Below are 21,663 nucleotides of genomic sequence, written 5' to 3' on the forward strand. Positions count from 1 at the left end.
TCCTCCATTTGTTCCAGTGTCAGGCAATGAATTTAGATAGCTAAAGCTCATTTACTCAAACCAAGCAAACAGGAGCAGGTAATCTCTCTACTCCTCACCTATACCACGAATTTGTTCCAACAGAGCTGCAGCTGTATTGGGTGAATTTGTCTTGACAGGAATGAAAATGGAAAAACTCTCTTCTGAGGACAGCTTGAGAGAGATGGGGGATTCCTCCCCACCCCTTAAGCTGGTCTTACCTCACTTGTAAGGATGGGAGGAGGAAATGTCTGGGATCTGTGCTGGCTCCCTGGAGCAGAGGGTAGAGCACCTCCTTATTTCTCAGGGTACAAGAATTGCAGCGTGTTCACTTTCCACAGATACTCCCTGTGCCCAAGAGTGAACAACTCTTTTGTGCTTTGCTCTTTTTCTGTGGTGATCAGGGGCAAGACATCTCTTTCACCCATTCCTTCTCCAGTGTTGGACTGGAAGTATGACACTGTCCTATACCTTGGGAAAAAGTTAAGCATGGAAAAACACCAGACTGCCAACATTGAATTGGGTAAGCCTAATCCTATGGATATCCCATCAGGTTGTCAACCCAAATTACTGCATCTGGTTCCATGTCCAAATAGAATAACAGCTACACTATGTTACTAACATCTGGACTACATACAGTGCCACAGAGGAAGGTCAGGAGTTGCAGGAGACAATGAACCATTAGGGAAAGCATTTGGTAAGCGAGGATGCTGTTAGTGAGTCTTGATCATTTTTTCAGTATTCTTACAATCTATCCTGACCGCATACTACAAGTGCCCTATTTGATGTACTGGAGCCCACCATTTCCAGTGTGTTAGTCCCTCATCAGGAGTTAGTTTATCAAAACACATCCTCAGTCTTTACCTCTGTTAATTCTATTGAAAACAAAGTTCAGGGCAACATCAGATCACGCTGCTGTATCTGTCAGTTTGCTTGTCAGAGGTCCAGGATGATTTAAACCAAGTCTGCTAAAGAGCAAATTTGCTTCCAGATATTCCATTTCAAAGAATATAAACAGCAGTATTCAAAACACTTTTGAAAGGTTTTGGCAGGTATAGAAGTACTTCCATTTTCATCTACATTAAACCTGGAGCATATTCATTACTCTTACATAGTATGTTGTTATTCCATATGTCATAATTTGTTTTGATAGTTATTTGGAAGTTTGCGTTACAGGGAAATAAGAGTGCTGTATTTCTAGGATATTCCTGGCACAACAATGAAATGTTTCAACATATTAGAAAACATTTAATCCAATGAGAGTATCCACAACTACGAAATGTGGATGTTTAAGCCACAAAAGAAAAAATAACTATCACATTTCACTCAAATATACACGTGACCTCAAGGGCTGAGGGTTTATCACAAACAGCTCTAGCCTTTACAAAGTGAAAGGGATTGATTTGTCCTATGCTGGGAGAAATATGAATGAGCTTTCTTCCAAGAAAAATAGAAGTGGCCTGAGGGCAACATAAAGGTATAGTAAACCTCTAAAAGATGAAGCCTCTATTTTATTTTTATCAGAGTAGCTTTATGCTATGGATAAACAAAGATGAGGTACAATTTTATGTAGCCGTTAGAAAGTTTATAAGCCTGGTTAATGCGACTTTTCTCAAGCAGTCTTAAAAACAACAATAAAACCAGCAAATAATACGTTTGCTTGATATACTGTTGAGTCTACATGATAGCAAGGCCTATCTAACAATGTTCATTCTTCCTGCAGATGAGATCCCAGTGTCCCTGTTTCAGCAGGATGTTTTGGTCATTGGCTTAAAAAACAGTAAGCGATTAAAGCAAGAGAAGATACTAAATGTTTTCACATAGGAGCCCTAACAGATTTCTCACGCAAATGGCTCCGTCTATCCTTCACAATGTGCCAGCGCTGTTAACATAGTGGGTCAGCAAAACCAGTTTTTGCCAAACACGAAACAAGGCTATTTGGGGGGTGCTGGAGGCCACTTTGAAAACAGTTCCTTGAGAGAGATAGGGATCTTCTGAAAAATGTCTGCAAAAGAGGCAGCTATGGGCTTTAACTTGGCACCTCCACGGTGCTGACAATAATTAGGCTCGTATGCAGAAGAGCAAAGGAGAGGAAGGGAGCTTTCCAAAGGCAGGTCTGCAAAACAGAGGTGCTGTCTTCTCAACACAACCATAGATTAACCAGAATAAAATGCTGAATACATTGCTGTAGAGATGCACTGCATCACTGTATTATGCTTTCAGTGACATCTGAATAGCCCATTTGCCTTCAGCAAGTTCCTGGTGGAGGCAAATATTGGAACTTAACAAACAGTTGTGTTAGGAAAGCACTATTTATTATATATACGGTTGTGACGCACAAACGGCAGAAGAAAGCGGGAACATTTCTTCTCAGTTACAAGCTTCCAAAGAAATTATTGGCAGATAAAGGAAGGAAATGGATTGATGTGGCAAAAGCATGCTATTTGCTCACTTTCCAGGAGAAAAAAGCCCTTAGTAAGTACCTGTAGGTTTTCCCATTAGTCTGGTGTTCATACAGTAAAGCGAGCATTGCTTAGCAATTCCACATATTATGTTCAGCCTAAAAACCGCACCCATAATGTAGATTCCAGTTTTATTGTCCAGTTAAAGTCTTTAAAGTGTCAACGCCCAGTGCAGTTCAATTATTTAATTACGTTTATTGCTTATCTAAATGATATTACAAATGAATTACACCTGCACAAATGGCTGGTTTGGGTCAGGCCACAGGTTCTTCTAGCTCAATATCTTTCCTTGACACCCTTAGAAGCTGTGTGCCCAGGGCTAGGACAAATGCAAGGTGGCACTTTGACTGCTTCCAGATGAACCTTGGATTAGTTTCTCTCTTCAGTACAAAGGTGATTTGCAGCTCACTTCTTTTCTCTTCCATGAGATCTGCAGAGGTCTGCAGAGACAATAACCTTGCAGATCATTCTTAGCTAGGTCTCTATGTGTGTATGTGTTTAATAGACATGTACTGTCCACACTTAATTGCTTCATATGAGCTTTGTAAGCACACAGGCTGCTGGCAAAAGCAAAAGACATGTATCATCTCTGTGTCTTAATTCAGCTTCTCCCCTGTGATCCCACCCAGACTACAGGAAGTTGTAGACTTTCCCTAGGGTTTTGATTTCCAGAACCATTGGATGACATATATGGAGTCAAATAATTCATGTGAAGTACAGAGGGGCTTTTCTGTAAAACCAAGGAATAATCGACTGGTCAGACTTCTTTGTTAACGATTTTCAAGTATTATGAAATTGTCTAACATTCTTACAGCTCTTATTCTTAAAAGTCCTTCCAATTCACAATGTCAAAGCAAAAAACCTTTTACCCAGCATACCTTTGTGTAATGGGATTCGTACAAATTTTTGTCATGCTGTGCAGTGAGGATCTTTGCTATTTGCACATTTACCACTTTCTTTCCAGGAACGCGCTCATTTTAGACAAAGTGGATAAAAAAAAAAAAATAAATCACTACATCTGGAACTGCTTTAATGCTCACCATCCGATTCCTAAACCCTGCACCAGTACTGAGCGCACCATAGCTGAGCACGAGGCCAGCATGGAGGGATTAGAGAAAAAAATGCAGCACCTCAAGGCAGTGCTTGGCAGCAGCTGTTTCAGCCCTCTAGCTACAGCAGCTGCCACAGCCAACACAGTGCTACTTGGAATGGGCAAAATAAGGAATTGCTGCTTGAACTGTCCATCTCCTTCTCCCTTGCCACCTTGTGACTTGCCTGCACATTTTAACCCTTCCTTTACGTGGTACAAATAGTTCTGCCTGGGTAGTAAAGCTGTGGATCCAAGAGTAAACCTGTTTTCATCTGTATTATACAACACAGCCGCAGAAACCTCCCCTCCCTTTTCACCACATCTTTTTGCTGCTAAATTAAAATAAGCCACATCATTTTTTGGATATATGCTCAGAGATTCTAGCACAGGTGGACAGCACAGAAAGATTATTTCATCAAATATAACAAGCAAAGAGACTGTGCAAGCAGTGAGCCATACCCTTAGGAGCAGATGAGAAAAAGCTAGAGCATATACTCTACAACCAGGACAGCAGCACTTAAAGTAAATGTATGTATTTAATTTGATAGGAATCTATTTTCATAACTTTATTTTCCTCAGCCAGTTCTAAAATAAGGCTTAACCCTCCAGAGTGCCATTTCTAAGACGGTTTCCCATCATGCAAAAGCCTATGAGCTTTCAAGTGCACATGAACAGCAGATGTGCGTGAGCAGAGAGCTCCATAAGTAGGTATTTCCAGAGAGCTCAGATAAAGGGCTTAATACAATGCCCACATACCACCATTCCCTGTGGGGCCCTGATGCCCGCTGGGGCAAAGAGCTGATGGAAGAAAGCCAATGGCAGCATTTCCCTTCTGAAATGATGCTTCCTTTCTGAGCCCTCCTGAAGGGCTGACAACCTGTGTGGAGCCTGTTGGTCTGAGAAAGTCAGCAGCATGACGCAGAGCCCATTGGTGGACATGGAAGACAGCAGTACCTGCTGGGTTTGTGATCTGCCTTCCAGCTGCCCTAGGCCACAGCATCTTGGCACGTGCTGCCAGTAAAGTCAGGGACTAAAGCACAGCACTGGCATTTCCCAAATACTGTTTGGAGGTTGCACCTTTGCATCTCAACGAAATCTTGCTCCTCCTCTGACTACCTCAGTGTGCACAAGATCTGAGCATTATGACACGCTGGGAGTACTTGCACTTTCTTACCCAAAGGACTCACAGATTTTGCTAACACAGCTCTGTCCCAGTCTTGCTAGACAAATGGCTACACTTATACCACAGCCAGTAGATGCCATGCTGAATCCTACCTAATTTCACATCACCCTGCAATGCAAGCAAGGTAACTCTTGCATATGGGGAGGCAAACTGGGGAGCTTGAGGCTGTGAGGTGTGGCAGTGACAAAGGGCCAGAAGGATCTAAGCTCTTACCTCTCATTCCCATTCCCTAAGCCATACTCTTGTTACGCATGCCTCTCGTTTTCAGTACTGCTTATCACTGTTAAACAGTAATACGTGTTTTATATTTGAAATATCTTTTTGCAAGTAAAGAGATGGCTTAGTGACAAGTGATTTCTTCTAGGACACACTCCTGCCTTGCAAAGTAAGCGTTAAATCTTTCTAGCTAAAAGATCATCTATGGTCTGCACAGTTACTGTTTCATTGTATGACATCATCCCCAGCACATGCACAGCCCAGAATTTTTCTCTCTGAAAATTGCTTTCATTACCCTCAGATTGTTAAACATCACCTAATGGCAGATCGGTAACCGATGTTTGTTGCCAAATTGATTTGCATGCTTATTTCTTCTGTCACACGCTGAGTTCTCTTACCTTTTGTGTCTGCAACAGAGCTGAAGGTGTATTTTAGGATACAGGCAGTAAATTCTCATAGCCTGTTTGCTTTGTCTCTGAAGCTGTGTTTGTTTACTTTTTAGAAAGCTGCTTCTTTCATATAGCAAACAATATTCATTTACACACTGCTACACATCCTCTGGTATTACCTCAGCTGAAAATACAATTTTCCACTCAACACCTTTGATGTGGGACTCCAGCCTTGTGTGCAGTCAACTTCTGCCGACAGCAACCCTCTCTGTCTCTGCAAAGGAGTGACCTTTTAAAGCTACATGGTTTTATCCATTCAGTATCACTGCTCCAACCGGCTGAACAGTATCAGCGTGATCTGAGGTCTTTCTGAAACCAGAACGTTTAATCAGAGCCCGTCATTCAGTCTTTGGGAGCACTTGTCAGAAAGACAATGCAGGCTTAAAACTGATTTCTTGCAGGACCCCTGAATGGCTGCTGTGAAGAATAAGGAGATGGCATTGATACAAGTCCCATAAGGAAACTCGCTTTAACCTGAAGGGCGATAGAATTCCCTAAAGCTGAATGCCATGCAAGCTATTTCTTGAAAATACGGGCAGTGTTTTGATGGTTTTGCTGTTACCTAGGCCTTGCAGTAGCTTTTCCCTTAGTTCCTACAGCAAAGCCAGCACCTGTAATTTGCTACTAGCTACTCAGCCAAACAAACACGCTTTGGCTATAGTGGGTCAGGCCCTTAATCTGAATAGCACTGTTTGTAATGAACTAGGTAACCTCCAGGGCATTTCACTTTCTTAATGCACAGTTATTTACTTCTATATAAAGCATGTTTTTGAAGGCACAAAGCACAGCACTTCTAACATGCAAAGGGCAACGAACACCTCTTTACACATTCAAACAGAAGAGGAAATGCCTCTCTTTCTTAACTTCTTCTAGCTATGATGTCGGTCAACCACAGTCTGCAGTTGTACTAAATTAGTAAATGCACTAAATTTTCCTTCTCTAACACGTCCACTATACTTCTGTTGGGGCTCTCGCTTCTCACATTTGCTCACCTTGCTACATCCCAAACAACAGCTCCTGATGTTCTCAACAGTGCCTTTATTAGCGGTGGCGTTTCAGGGGCACTCCCCTGGAAATTTGATTATACTTTTAGATGAACACAGATACAGAGAAGAAGAAACGAAACGTACAAAACTGATTATTTTCCTGTTTGAAAACTAGTTTTCCTGCTGTTCAGGACAGATGGAGAAGAAAGAGATGATACTTAATGAGGTGGGACATATTGTACTTCTTGACAGCAGCGCTGAGCCAGAATACAATATTTTTAACATGAAAACCAAAGCATTAGATAACGGGCCTTTCAAATATTGTTTTGAAGTGAAAACCAATACACAAATGAACTCATCTCACCTGATTTTCTCATTGCAATAATAGACAAGTTTGGTTTTATTGGTTACATTTGTATTCATTACTGCTGTCTCTTCCTCCTATTTCCTACCCCCTCTCTTTTTCTGAGAAAATAATCAGAGGGCGAGATGCTTGCAGAGTAACCCTCAAGATAAAAATATCTTAAAGAGCATGCACAGCTTCACAGAATTCTTCCCAAGCCTGTTGCTAAAGCGATATGGTCATGCATTGTAGGCCTCACGCTGAGCTCTGGTCAGTGTGCATCATGGTTTTGCACCACCAGAATAGAAATACCATTCTGGCTAAATCATTGTACTTATGAAGTTTGTAAATGCTCTTCTGGGCAAGGTTGAGTTGTCCTCTGACCTAAACTAAAAAATTGAAACCATCTGGGAAGAAAAAAGGATGTCTCCATTATCTTGCAATGAGATCACGTATCAAGTATTGCTTATTAATAAATACAGATGTGATTTGGGAAGCTTGTAGAAAAGAAGGCTCATCCAAAGGTGGTAAAGCCAGCTGGAAGATTGCTGTTGACCTGAATAGACTTAGGATGAACCCAACAGGAAACGGCCACATACCTCTGGCCGTCAGTTCTGGAGCTGACAAAAGCTGCATTTCTCTACCTTTACTGTCCATTCATAGCAGCCGGATTTACTTTGACCATCATTGGTCATCAGCGGGTTGGGGAATTTACTATCTTTGGTCTACAGCCCTTACATTACGGCTGTATGATTTTTTTCCTGTTCAGGCCAAATCAGATGAGCTCTGCAGTGGTACTAAAAAACAATAAAAGAGCTTTTGAAATTTCACAAAGCCCACTCAGATTATTCAGACGTAATATTGCAATAATTCTAATGTAATTGTTGTCTTCTGACACATGGTTTTTGTGCTTATGTGTTCAAATTACCATTTTCAAGCCAAAACCTAAAAGCATTTTGCTATAAGTAACAGTAGATGATAATGTGAAAGCTAATGGAGATTGTGCTTACCACTGAATATGGCAAAAAGGAAAAGTCCCAAGAAATTTACCATCTCTGGGATCATAAAATTCAGTGGGACTGCTTCCAAAATTAAATTAACATTTCTGGGCTAAGTATTTGTGAGATCGGTTTCATTTTGCAGACATAAGACACAAAATTGCCCCTTGAGACTAGGAGAATAATTCTGCCTAACAGGAGGTGTGTACCCACCCTTATTATAGTCAACAGCAAAATTTCAGCTATAGCAAGAGAGCCCTTCAGATTGCTTTTCACATGCTCTCACTCACACCTACATAAATGTATATAAAGTTTCATCTTTCAATATGTATGTTTGTGTGTGCATATATGTGACTTCCAGTTAAATAAATACACGTTAAAATCTCTATATATGTACGAAAATCCAGTCTATCCGTGTTGCATAGCATATTTTGTCATATAAGCATAGGTAAGTCATCAAAGCAAGTGGGCAGTCAGAGGAGAGAAATACTTTTGCACAGCTTGCCACTTCATTCTCACCAGACATTCACAAGAGAAGTCTTGTAACTTCAATATTAGCATCACATCATCTATTTAAGTGGAGTTAACTCCTGTCTTTGGATGAATTCTCACTCCTGCAGTGGTCACTGAAGAGTGTTCCTGTTTTCCAGAGGAATCCGAAGAAACCCTGCCTCACCAGGACAGAAATCAGCCAGATAGGACCGTGGCAATCCTGGTAAGCTGGGTCTTGGTAGTTTCACAGTTTAAATGACTGGATCATTTATAACCATCAATGAGGGGAAAATCTGCTTCCTATATGGATTACTTCAGAGTACGACCCACACCTCACCATGCTTTCAAATTACTTCACGATACAAACATGGCGCTCCTACCAGGCTGAAGGTTTTTCTCCTCTTTGTTTTAACACTAAACTGAGATTCATCCAAACATTTCTCAAACAAAATGAAGCTATTTTATCTTTTAAGTAGGAGACTGAAAACTGCCTACATGCCTACCACACCGTAATTGCTTCACCAGCTAAAATTACATCCCAGATTGTTCTCATTTAATCAAAAGCCAGTTTTCTTAAGTTATTAAAAAGACCTGGCTTCTTGACATTAGCTATTATCTACATTAAACAAACAACCAAACCAGAAAAAATAAGGCAAGTGTGAAAAGCAAAAGTATTTTAATACAGTTGGAGCAGACATCTTAGTCAAAGAAATAATAAGTAAAAAGAAGCAATTTTCAACAAGTGTTGGTGAAGTGCATATTGAGAAAATCAAGAAAATTCAGATTTTGTTATGGTAAAAGTAAGATAAGCATCAACATTTTACATTTTGTAGCATCTGTTTACAGTGAAGATTATTTTATTTGAAGCGCTATAAATTAGCAATTGTTTATCCACAGTAATGGACTCAATTACTGCTTCCCCAGATTACGCAATGAGCATCTTCAGAAACTGAGATAATTAAGCAATAAACATATACTTGGAGCTACAGCAAAGCTTTGCCAGCATTAATTCCGACAAATCAGAAGACACGCACACATTGCAGTGTCATTTATTTGCACTCCGTTTTTCAGTACTTTGTCCTTCACTACAACACTTTTGTAATGCTAATGCACTACTGCTTTGGAAATAATTAAAATTACAGCCTGACCACATGCAGTTTGAAAAAATTAGTGCCTGACCTTCAGCGCTACATGGGAACACCTACATGTCAAACAAGGCTCTGCAGCACCAGGGGAACCTCTCCATGCAAACTCACACTTAGCCTAAGCAAAACTGTGACAGCCCTTTTTTGATTACACAAAGATATGTGCAGTAAAAGCTTACATCTTACAGAGATTTAATTAAAAACAAGTCTCCCCCAAAATCTCAGTGTAAATGCTATCATTTTACCCAGCCTTTACATCTGCCTGAAATATCCTTTATTCCTTTTATTTCTTCAGGATTTTTTTTTGGAAGTCCTGACACTTAAGTTCCTCGTGGTTGCTTTTGGAAACCTAAACCTCAGCTTTACTAGCGTCTGTGTCAGAACAAAACTGCTTCATGCAACCAAACTTGCAGTATCTACCATCTCTCAGAACCCACTAATTGAGAGAGACAGAATGTCAGTGAGGATTAATGCGCCTTCATTCGCTTTGAGCACCTGAGCTGAATCTAATCTGCCAAAAAGTGACTAAAAATCAATCTAATCTGACAGTGGTGAAATTATTAGGTATAATCATATGCATTCTTGGTTCCTTATGTGGAAAAGCCAGATTCCTCAGAAGCTTTCCAACAAGGAATTTCAATGATTACATTTGGTCAAAATAGTACAGAAAATGTTTACAATCATAAACGATTAAAAGTGATAAAGGCAGTATCTTCTGTGTGTAACTGTGTTTAATAGTTGCTACAGGAAACAGCACACCTCCACATCAGAAGCGTGTGCTGGAGGAAGGAAGGAACTGGGGGAAGGGGAAAAACCTTGAGAAGAACCCAGATGCATCATTTTTAATTATGCAATAACAAGCATTACATTTTTACTGACGGGCTCCTCTTCATTACAGGAGAAGAGATCTTAGCTTGCTCATGCTGTGAAATCACTTGCAAAATTCCCTATTTGCCATGGGCTGTATATATCCACCTAGGGCAAATAAGAATTCAGACCTTTCCTGATGTGACAAGCAGAGCGCAACTCTGACTGGAAACTCAATCTTGCTGAGCCACATTCAACTCCAAATTAAAAGATTAAAAAAAGAAGACATTATAACAGGCTGACATGGCCTTTTCTTTTTTATTATTATTCTTTTTTATAATAATCTCAGCAATAATATAACACCAAACAGGGCTGAAATAAAGAACATGGTTTGTTTAAATACTAATCAAGCCTATTGAAAAGCTTCAAATGAATCTGCAAATCTTTTATCTCTATAACATGACATAACAGCATACTGTTAACGAGGTTCTCCCTTGAAATCATTCTTCAGGTAGTAAAATGCATTCATTTCAGTATACCAAAACCAATGATTTCACCAACGATGAAATCACTGTATTCTGAACGCTGTAAAGCAGAGTAAAGCAATGGGTCAGAACTAGGAAAGTACTACTGGGATTCGATTTTAAACACTGTAATTGATTAAAAGAATAGAGTTTCTTGTGTAAAAGAGAATCACATTCACTATTACCGCCGTATTTTTTGGAGATATCCAAAAGCATATGGACAGTGGAGAACCAACTGATAGAGTACATCCTTGAATCATATTATCACTTAGGTTGGAAAAGACCTTAAAGAACATCATAGTATCATAGTCTTGTGCAGGTTGGAAGGGACCTTAGAGATCATCGAGTCCAACCCCCGGGATTCGAGCCCCTGTGTAGCAGAGCGGCACTTCTACCACTTGCGCCACAGGGGGGATTCGAATCCGGGCCCCGGTGTTGCAAGCGGCATTCCTACCACTGCACCACCGGGGCACACAATCATGTCCAACCACAACCTGACCATACTACCCTAACAACCTTCTGCTAAATCACGTCCTTGAGCACCGCATCCAAATGGTTTTTAAACACATTCAGGGATGGTGACTCAACCAATTCCCTGGGGAGCCTATTCCAGTGCTTAACAACCCTTTCTGTAAAGAAGCTTTTCCTGATATCCAACCTAAACTGACACGGACACAATTTGAGGCCATTTCCCCTCGTCCTGTCACCTGTCACCAGTGAGAAGAAACCAACCCCCCTCTCGCTGTAAGCACCTTTCAGATACTGGAAGAGAACAATAAAATCTCCCCTCAGCCTCCTTTTCCGCTGTTAAGCAGCCCCAGTTCCTTCAGTCACTCCTCAAAGTATTGAAGGTGAAGGCTCATAATGAAGAACTACATACAGACGTCATGTGACTTAGTAATTAGGCAATAAACCAGCAGAGGAAATTCACTATAAACATAAAAATATACACAGGAGAATAAAGCTATTTAAATTGGGAACGTACAATGAGTTGACCATTATTATTCAGGAAAAGAGACCTTGAGGTCATGACAGACAGATTACAGAAACATATGCTTAGTGCTCAAAAGCAGTCAAACAGAAAAAAATCAATTATTGGAAAGGAATAGAGAACACAACAGAGAATATTTGCAACTTGCAACCTATGGGCTGCCTGCACTTTATGTATCATGTACATTTTGTGCCCTCCCACTCAAAGAAGGCACTGAAGAGCTGAAAATGTTCCAAACAGCACAAAAAAAACCCCACAACACCAAAATACAAGTAATCAGATAAGAGCTATAAAGGAGTCAGACTGCAAACAAGGCTAATGAGTTGTGTCTTCACATGCATGATTCAGCTTGAAGAAGTTCTGGTTGGAGGATGCTGTGGCTTGTTCAAGGGTTACCAGAGTCAAACACACTGAACCTACCAATAGCCACTGACTGCACAAGAAATCATCTTTGGATCACCAAGTGCTGGCCTCACAGGTGGAGGTGGACAGGGAGAATACCAAGAAGCACCATCCCGTGTAGTTGCCCTATTCACTGCCTTCCCTCACATCTGCTTTCAGCTCCTACTGAGGATGGAGCATTGGGTTAAACAGCCTGACCCCGTATGGCCAGCCTTACATTCTTCCTCCTTTGTGGGAAAGCACATGATTTTTTGAGTAATGATGGAATTGACAGAATCACAGAAACCAGAACCAAAAAAATTCTTGAGAGGTCATCTAATCAGCTCTCCTGTCTCTTGGCAGAATCCCTTGTGCTTGATCTTCTGTGGCAGATGTCTCACCTTTTTTTTTCCTATAACATTCAAAAGCAAGCTATAAAAAAAAAGCAAAATTGGCCTTCTCTGAAAAAAAGAAAAAAAAACCAACAAAAAAACCCTTCTTGTAATACAGCCTGAATACTGCAAAATCAATCCCCTTATTTCTTCATTATGCAGATGTGGAAAGAGTTCTCCTTGGACCATCTTCTTACAGTGGTTTTCTACATCCTTGGACCTAAGCTTATCTAGGAGTATTTCTGAGTTCTTCTGGGCTAATTATCCAACTATGAGACAGATGCCCACTATTCTGGGTGGTGAACTGACCCAACAGCAGAGCTCAAAGGGCTGTAGTGAAAGAGGTTGCAGCTGACTGCTGGCCAAGTCACCAGCCGTGTTCCACAGGGCTCATTTTTAGGTCCAGTTCTGCTCCACATTTTTATCAACGTGTTAGCGCAGGCTTGGAATGCATCCTCCACAAGTTTGCTTTTGATATTAAACTGAGAGGTGCTGATGACTCTCTGGAGGGATGAGAGGCCTTGCAGAGTCATCTGGATAGATTGGAGCACCAGGCAATTAGTGCTGGCAGGAAGTACAGCAAAGGAAAACAGCTGAAACAACTCAAAAAGAAACTGGTGGGTGCTGGTGACAGCGAGCTAGCAGTGTGCCCTGGCAGGGAAGAGGGCAAACCGCATTTTGGGATGCATTAAACACAGCATAGCCAGCTGGTCAAATAGGCAATTTTCTCACTGTATTTAGAATTGCATAACCTACCTGGATTACTGCGTGCAGTACCGAGTTCCACAATTTTAAAGAGATATTAAGGTCCTTTAAAGCATACAGAAGAGGACAGTAACACTGGTAACAGAGATGGAAGGCGTGTCCTATGAGGAGAGGCTGAGGGCACTCAGGCTGCACAGTCTGGAGAGGAGGCTGAGAGACCTCATTACTCTCTGCAGCTCCCTGAAGGGAAGCAGGATGAGGTGCTGGACTGTGACCTGGTCACTGATGGCAGGACAGGAATGGCATAAAGCTGCCAGGCAGGGTCAGGCTGGGCATTAGGAAACGTTCATTTACCACAACGGTGGTCAAACACTGAAGCAAGCTTCCTGGAGAGCTGGCTGGTGCCCTCATGCTCAAGAGAAATTTGAACAACACCCACATTAATACGCTTACACTTTTGGCTCGTCCTGGTCAGTCAGTGAACTAGATGATCTTTGAAGATCCTTTTCAATGGAACTAGTCTATTTGATTTTACCTACTAAAACCTAGAAGAAAAAAAACAACAAAATCCAAGCTCTCTTACAGTGCAGTCAATCACTCGTTGAAAGAAAATGAATAAATAACAGTGTTCCTCTACCAACTTGACTGCATCACAGTAAGTACCAGAACAGATTCTTCTAGTGTGGTCATTACCAGTAAAAATGATGCTTAGAGTGCAGCTAGTCTATAAAGAATAGCCTATACAGCTTTCTTCAAGAAAGATATGAAAGGTTTGGAGAGGATCCAGCTGTGTAACGCCCAAAGCTAGACACAACATTCAAATTGAGCCTAACCAAAGCTCTGACAAGTGAAAGGATTACAGCATGTGCCTTGCAGGCTTCCTGTTGGTGCCACGTGCCTGTCTCCAGGCACTGCAGTATTGGTGATTCGTATTCAGCTCAGGCTTAGTTCACTCAAGCTCTCTGATGCCTTCTATTGCAACTCTCATCTACTCATTTTAACCCCCAGCCCATGATTAATACAGTTCCAATATATTTTTTTTGTCTAGTGGAACATCATATTTTTTTTCCCCAAAAGGCATATCACAGAAATTAGGCTGATTCCAAGCAGTAAAAGCTTCTCTTGCTAACCTCCCACACAGACCCTACAGATTTCCCAGGATCAACAGATTAGATTCTTAAACCACAGGCAGTGAAAAATAAAGTACGAATTTATGTTTGTCAAAACCAACCGAACTAAATTGCTTATAAATTCTAACCCAATGCTGTAGCTATGGCCTTCTCTAGGCTTGGTATCATATGCAAATTAAAAGGTTTGAAGTTCTTTTGTTGTTATTTTTCTGTCCTATCGTCTGGGTTGCACAGCAGCACTCAGCAGACTCTCTCTCTCCCAGACCTTGGCTGAGACCTTGGGTACAATATCATCAGCTCTGCACATGCCAGAGAGTAGCTTATCTAGCACCTGAATTCTTAGTTTGCACTTGGAAAAACAACAAAACTAAAAGCGAGTCTTAGCAAATAAGCTCCAAAACAAGATGTTATCGAGCGTATGTCAGCTTTCAGTTGTTGGGTTTTTTTTTGTGGGTTTTTTCTTGTATACCAATTTGGTACACAAGCAAGCGCTACTCAATAAGTAGAAGTGGTAGAACACAAGAAGGCTCGCTCTAACAAGCAACTAATTCACAGAATCACAGAACTGTAGGTGCTGGAAGGGACCTCCAGAGATCATCGAGTCCAGCCCCCTGCCAAAGCAGGTTCCCTACACCACGTCACACAGGTAGGCGTCCAGGCGGGTCTTGAATATCTCCAGAGAAGGAGACTCCACCACCTCCATGGGCAGCCTGTTCCAGTGCTCCGTCACCCTCACCGTAAAGAAGTTCTAGCGCACATTCGTGCGGAACTTCCTATGCTAATTCCTGTGAGCAGTTTATGCAGCGACCTCAACTCCTGTTCTGTTAACAAATTCCAGAGGACATTTATATTGCTGTAAATTAATCCTTTATTTAGGAATATTAATGGATTAGTTATATGACTCTACTCAGTCTCCAGATTGCTTGCAAACTATTTGCCACCCCGTCCAGATCGTACGTTCACAAATCAGATTACTTAATTAGTCCACATTATTTTAGTTCACAAACCTGCAGCGTTTTCAAGCCCTGGCATTAAAGATTATGCAAACAAGCATCATTTTTATCTTTCTCGGCTGGCTATTTCAGAAATCAGGAACTTGTTCACGTGCAACAACTACAGACAACACTCACCATGTTTTCTGAATGCAAACTAAATGAGGAAACTCCTAACCAATTTTTACTCTCAGAAAGATGAGATTTAATCCAACGTGATAAGTCAATCTTTAAATTCTTTGAGGCAGATTGAAAATCTGCTAAATATCCCATAATAGATAATTACCTGGGATGTAAATTATACAGGGTTCCACAATGCCAGGTTTCCTTATTGCACAGTCTAAGCAAATAGAACTGTGCTTCAAACCAAACACTAGATCAGTTTTTCCCATTGACTTCTACCCCTGCCATTGTGAAACCTCCATTCAATGTAATCTTTTGCTTTAGAATTATCTTACCTACACAGTATTTCAGTTAAGCCTGCCAGATCTAGCACACATACAATTCATACAAATTGAAGGAGGGAAGATTTAGGTTGGATGTTAGGGGGAAGTGCTTCACTAGGAGAGTGGTTAGGCCCTGGAACAGGCTGCCCAGGGAGGTTGTGGATGCCCCGTCCTTGGAGGTGTTCAAGACCAGGTTGGACGGGGCCCTGGGCAACCTGATCTAGTAAATGTGTATGTTTGGTGGCCCTGCCAGGCAGGGGGGCTGGAACTACATGATCCTTGAGGTCCCTTCCAACCCGGGTCATTCTGTGATTCTGTGTAATTCTTGGCCAGAATTCCACACTTTGCGTATCTCCACTGGTAAATGGCAAAGGTGTAGCCAGAATAACTTTACTAAGTTAGCAGCAAAAAATAATAATAATAATTCAAATGAAGTACAACTAAAATCTATATAGAAGGGCATTTTGAATCTCCTATTGCTCATTTCTGATGCACCAAATTCATCTGATTTAAAGGTAATCTTGGGAAGGCCTTGGAAAAATGGCACAAAAGGCATTTCTAAAGAACATGTTTCTCTTTTTGCATTACTACAAATACAGAAATGGCTTTCTGAAAGCTTCTAACAGGAAGATTACACCGAATGTTAGATATTTGATGTGTGCTGAAAAAGCTCTTTAATATTACAAAAGTAGAGTCCTTAATCCAAGGTTCAAATGCCTATTTTAAAGGCATTTGGCATTATATTTAAACAAAGCTAGTGCAGTCCCTGCAGCTGCAAATTGCAGGGAACAAATGCAAATCACAAGAGTTCATGCTGCAAGCTCTGAAAAGTCATCAAAGCCTCCGAGTACTTTTAAAGAACAACGTATAAAATGCCACAAGACCTCACAAGGTACCCTACAGGAATCCAGCGCTTTTTACCTGATAGAGCGGTGAAGCTAAGAACGTCAATCCTTTCTTTTTCCAGAGCCTCTATGAAAATGCAAATAAGCACCCCAGTACACATATACGCCATTAAAAGGAAAGGAAAAAAAAAAAAAAAGCCATACATTTTCAGAAAATTTAACTGAAACTTAAGTTAAAAATTACATCCCAAACTGCATCTATGCCGTGCCAATGAAGATGGATAAATTAACAGAGAAGTTTTGTGATGCTGTTGCCAGGAGACATTGATGGTAAGAAAGAAAAAGAACTATAATCACCTGATATTTCTCAGCTGCCACAACTCGTACAGTGAATTCAACTTGAAATAATAGCTCCCATCTAGCGGAAAGTTATCGCTATTCTGTTGATACAAAATTACGTGCAGGAGGAGGTTGTATAAGATTTTTTAAAACCTTTCTTTTAATTCAGTAGCGTACAAAGGGATTATGTACACACGATCACCATTTTGGATACCTAGTAATTTTACAAATTGAAATGCAGGTTAGAAAATAAAAGAATGTAATGTAGAAGGCTCAACCAGTGAAGCTGCAGATGATTTCCTTTTAAACCTCTCATTTTTCTAGTAGTACAGAAGTAAGACTAGTAGGAATGTCACAAGCCAAACAATCAAGTGAGATATAAATTAATTACTGAAAGAGATCTAATTTTAAAGCTTGGAACGGAATAAATTAACACTTGCAGAAAGTGGCCACCTTCTTTTGGTTGAGCAGAAGAGTACTAAGGTGCTTAATTCAAAGGCATTTGCTCCTGTGCAACCTGAATGCGGCCATCTGAGGACGGTATTTAGAATCGTAGAATCACTCAGGTTGGAAAAGATCTTAAAGATCAAGTTTAACCACAACCTGACCATACTACCCTAACAACACTCTGCTAAATCACATCCCTGAGCACCACATCCAAATGGTATTTAACACAAATCCAAGGATGGTGACTCAACCACCTCCCTGAGGAGCCCATTCCAGTGAAGTTACACCACAACATCCATGCTCTCCATTCTACTTCTGGGCTGCCCCAACTCAGTTTTCTTAAAGCTTTTGCCCCTCATTGCTTTCTTCTTATTATTAAGAAGAAATTTTTCAGTTGTCCAATCCTGAGGCATCACCACCCTTCACGTGCCACAACACTACCACAGGTTATCCCCCAAGCCACAAGGAGAAAGCTGTCTGCAGTAACTTTTCATCAAGTCAAAGGGCAGGGAGGTGCGTGTGGGGGAATATACAGGATAAAAAATTCCAAAGGAAAAAAACCTGATTCCCAAAGCCTGAGAGTTTCTTCCCTAATTTCTAGGGCTCCAAAGTCCTTCTTTTTCCCTTCACATACTACTGCAAGAAGTAGAAGAAAACTTTATACTCCACTGAAGTTATTACTAAGAGGCAGGTGAGAGCTGCTCACATGCAGGGTTACTGCTGAGCTGGATTTGATTTTCTTATTAGCAAGGCAGCAAACAACAACACAGCCCTTGCAGTACGAGTGCAGGAGCTGGTGCTCACCTTGAGCCAGGCTCACAGCAAGCAGCAGGAAGAGCCACGTCACACTCAGCTAAACCAGCAACCACAATTTGCACTTCTGCAGGCGAGCCCTCACCTGCAGGACAAAACAACTACGCACTGAAGTGTGCAGAAGGAACACCAGCTACACATTGCATGTCATCACAGAACAGCGACTCTTCATTTTCCACAGGGCTGTGTGCAGGCAGGAACTCAGGGTCTAAGCAGAAGGGAGCCTCACCATGTCAGAGCCCTGCTGGCTCCCCCGTTCCACCACTCATCCCCTGTGGACATTCTCAACAATGACACTGCCATTATTGCTGTCTTCCAATGAGTTAAGGGCCTGCTGGGATTTTACAGCCTTCGGTACCTTGTAGAATTGCACTGCACTCAGTACTGCTGCGATTCCCATGGGCCTTCTAATTTCGTTGTTAGTAAATTGATTGATAAAAAGGGGCATAGATAAGGAAGTGCTTGACTGCACACTATTTAAAAACTTCCACTGATGCAGCACATTAGTTCTCTGCATGATTCATGTGCAACAACTCCTCTACAGAGCATTAAAGATGCTCCTCTCTGTAGGAGCATTCCTATGATGCTTTCTTTTAAGAAGTGCATGCCTGGGGGCTGAGTACACAGCACGTGCATGGGAAAAAGAAGGGACTCAGCCCTGGGAATCAAAAATAATGCTGACTAAGACAAGACCAACACTGTGCAGCTTTGGATTTGTCAGGGGATACAACTCCCTTGCGATTGCCAGTGCCCGGTCACCATCATGTGACAAGGTCTGGTATTTGAAGAAGGAAGAAATGCAAACCATGTAGCACACATCAGCCTAGAATAATCATTAACAGTAAAGACAAATGTAACGATGGCTGTCAGTCTGCTCTTCAATACTGCTCACAGCTTCAGACAGAAAGACAGAAACTACATATGAGAATAAGACGGGTTTTGGAGGTTGTATACAGCCTTGATTATGCTCCTGGAAAGCAAATCTTGTCCTGCTTTTCTGCTGCATACACAGGTGCCTGGAGAGCAGCCTGAAAGCCCAGGCTTTTGTTCTCGACTCTCTTAGGCCACCTCCATAGCTTTTGTTTTACACAGCGTGGCCCGCCACCCCTACTGTGACCAAGCTCTACACTCATTACAGCAGTCTATAAACATGACCTAATTTTTATGCTTGAGCATCAACATCTTGGACCTCCGCCTCTCCAGGGGGCATGCACTGGGTCTCACACAGCTGCCACTAAAGGTCAGGTGTTGCATAGAGATAGCTAAATAAATAAATAAAGCTTGTGAGTTGAACACTAACTTGAATGCAGGTGCACGAACGCAAAAATAAGCTAAAAATCAGTTTATTGGCTGTCGAGCAGCTAGAGAGCTGTTTGTAACCTACTGCCACTGACCAGTTCCCTGAGGTAGAGTACAAAGCAGCATAGGAAATAAGAGGGCTCCCAGTGCCCTTGGAAAAGCACTCCTAAGCAACATGCATCTGTTGTAATACACAGCTCCAGTGCAAAGTCACTCCAGATTCCAAAGGAGAGGAAAAGTTGCTGGACTGAGTCGCACTCCACATTACAACAGGATGTTGTGCTGCATGTCTGCCTGCTTGGGAGCAAGCACATTTCTAGCAGTATGAGTTACTCAGAGAGGCATTCACTATCTGTTATCTGTGGTTATAAAGTGGAAAACGCAACAAAAACCGTAGCTATCTGCAACTTGCATTTAAAGATTATACGGTGGACAATAACACAGTGTGCTTATCAGAAGGTTTCTTGCAGCTCATCGTTTGAGAATTGAAGGGAACTAGATGCAAACAGAAGAAAAACAACAAAGCATGACATTTTCAAGACTCAGCAACCTTTCTCCTGGTCTGAAAGTACTTTGTGTAACCTTGTTTGGTGCAGCCTTAAGACAGACAGTGCTGTACCCTACACATTAGGCACACAGTTCAAGTCACCCAACCTAAACATACTACCCTAACAAGCCTCCTCTACATCACGTCCCTGAACACCACAGCTTCATTCCTCCGGGCCTTACACGGCCTTTTATCGTTATGGCCCTTCCCAAACCACTGACTGCATCCTTCCTGACACACGGAGCCTCACAGTCAGTCCTGCCTGCAGGTAATAAGGCAGCTCTGCCACAGAATCACAGAATGACCCGGGCTGGAAGGGACCTCAAGGATCATGTAGGTCCAACCCCCCTGCCTGGCACATTTACTAGATCAGGTTGCCCAGGGCCCCGTCCAACCTGGTCTTGAACACCTCCAAGGACGGGGCATCCACAACCTCCCTGGGCAGCCTGTTCCAGGGCTGAACCACTCTTCTAGTGAAGAACTTCCCCCTAACATCCAACCTTAATCTTCCCTCTTTTAACTTAAAACCATTTCCTCGTGTCCTGCTATTGTCAGCCCTCTCGAAGAGTTTACTCCCCTCCTGGGAGTAAGTTCCCTTCAGGTATTGAAAGGCTGCAACGCCTCTCAGCAGGGCCAGGGCGAGGAGCTGAACGCCTCCCCCACAGCTGCTGACCCACAGGGGCTCACACACTCACGACGTTGGTGGTTACAGCCCGGACCTCCCGCCCCACCCCCGTTAACCGCCTCCCTCACAGAGCCGGCCTGAGGTGGGGGTGCGCCGCCAATGCGCACGCCCAGCAGCAGCGGCCTCATTGAGGCTGCGCGGCGCTGCCGACAGAGGGGGAGGGGGCCGCGCTCTGCAGTGCTCGGCCCGGGGGGAAAATGGCGGCCCTGATTCCCGCGGCGACCTCATCTCCAGCCGGCGCTTCTTCCCGTAGCAAGAAGCGCCCGGCGAGCCCGGGAACCGGCAGCGGTCCGACCAAGAAAAAGAAAGTGGCGGCGTCGAGCGGCTCGCAGGTAATGCATACGGGCGGGCAGCGCGCATGTGCAGCGGCCTTTTCCACGCTCCCTCACTCACCGCGCATGCGGAGAACGGTGGGGCACCACAGCTGCTCTGTAAAGCTGTGCCAGCGCCTCACCGCCCTCACAGTGAAGCAATTCCCAATGACATCTGGATTACTTCTTCTAGAAGGATTTTGTTAGCCAGCATAAAAAAGGCTGGAAAAAGAAATGCCTGCCTTTTATATTTCATCCCATACGTGGTTCTTCTTTCACGGACCATAATAGTACTATAGCTGCAAAGCATGCATGGCCTGTTAGGTTGCTTATTTTCACACAAGCCATCAGATCAGGGAAACGTGCATGTATTTTCCTGCAGATCTTGGGATGAAAGTACAGCATAGGAAGTTCCGCACGAATGTGTGGAAGAACTTCTTTGTGGTGAGGGTGACGGAGCACTGGAACAGGCTGCCCAGGGAGGTGGTGGAGTCTCCTTCTCTGGAGATATTCAAGACCCGCCTGGACGCCTACCTGTGTGACATGGTGTAGGGAGCCTGCTTTGGCAGGGGGGTTGGACTCAATGATCTCTAGAGGTCCCTTCCAACCACTACAGTTCTGTGATTC

At 42.5% G+C, this 21,663-nt stretch overlaps 2 protein-coding genes across 4 annotated transcripts in view; one reads left to right on the forward strand and one right to left on the reverse strand.

The window, feature by feature from the left end:
- Positions 1-21,663, reverse strand: part of GALNT1 (polypeptide N-acetylgalactosaminyltransferase 1) — a 245,589-nt gene that overhangs the window by 76,919 nt on the left and 147,007 nt on the right. The window lies entirely within an intron of this gene.
- Positions 20,855-21,663, forward strand: part of INO80C (INO80 complex subunit C) — a 35,288-nt gene continuing 34,479 nt past the window's right edge. For both annotated transcript variants that reach the window (XM_015854316.3, XM_085538070.1), the window contains exon 1: positions 20,855-21,057. In XM_015854316.3, coding sequence (XP_015709802.1) covers positions 20,923-21,057 — 135 coding nt within the window. In that variant the 5' untranslated portion in view covers positions 20,855-20,922. The remainder of the gene's footprint in view (positions 21,058-21,663) is intronic.

This window comes from Coturnix japonica, chromosome 2, assembly GCF_054131305.1.
Source record: "Coturnix japonica strain WE chromosome 2, WE-NBRP24, whole genome shotgun sequence".
In the NCBI taxonomy this organism is placed as follows: domain Eukaryota; kingdom Metazoa; phylum Chordata; class Aves; order Galliformes; family Phasianidae; genus Coturnix; species Coturnix japonica.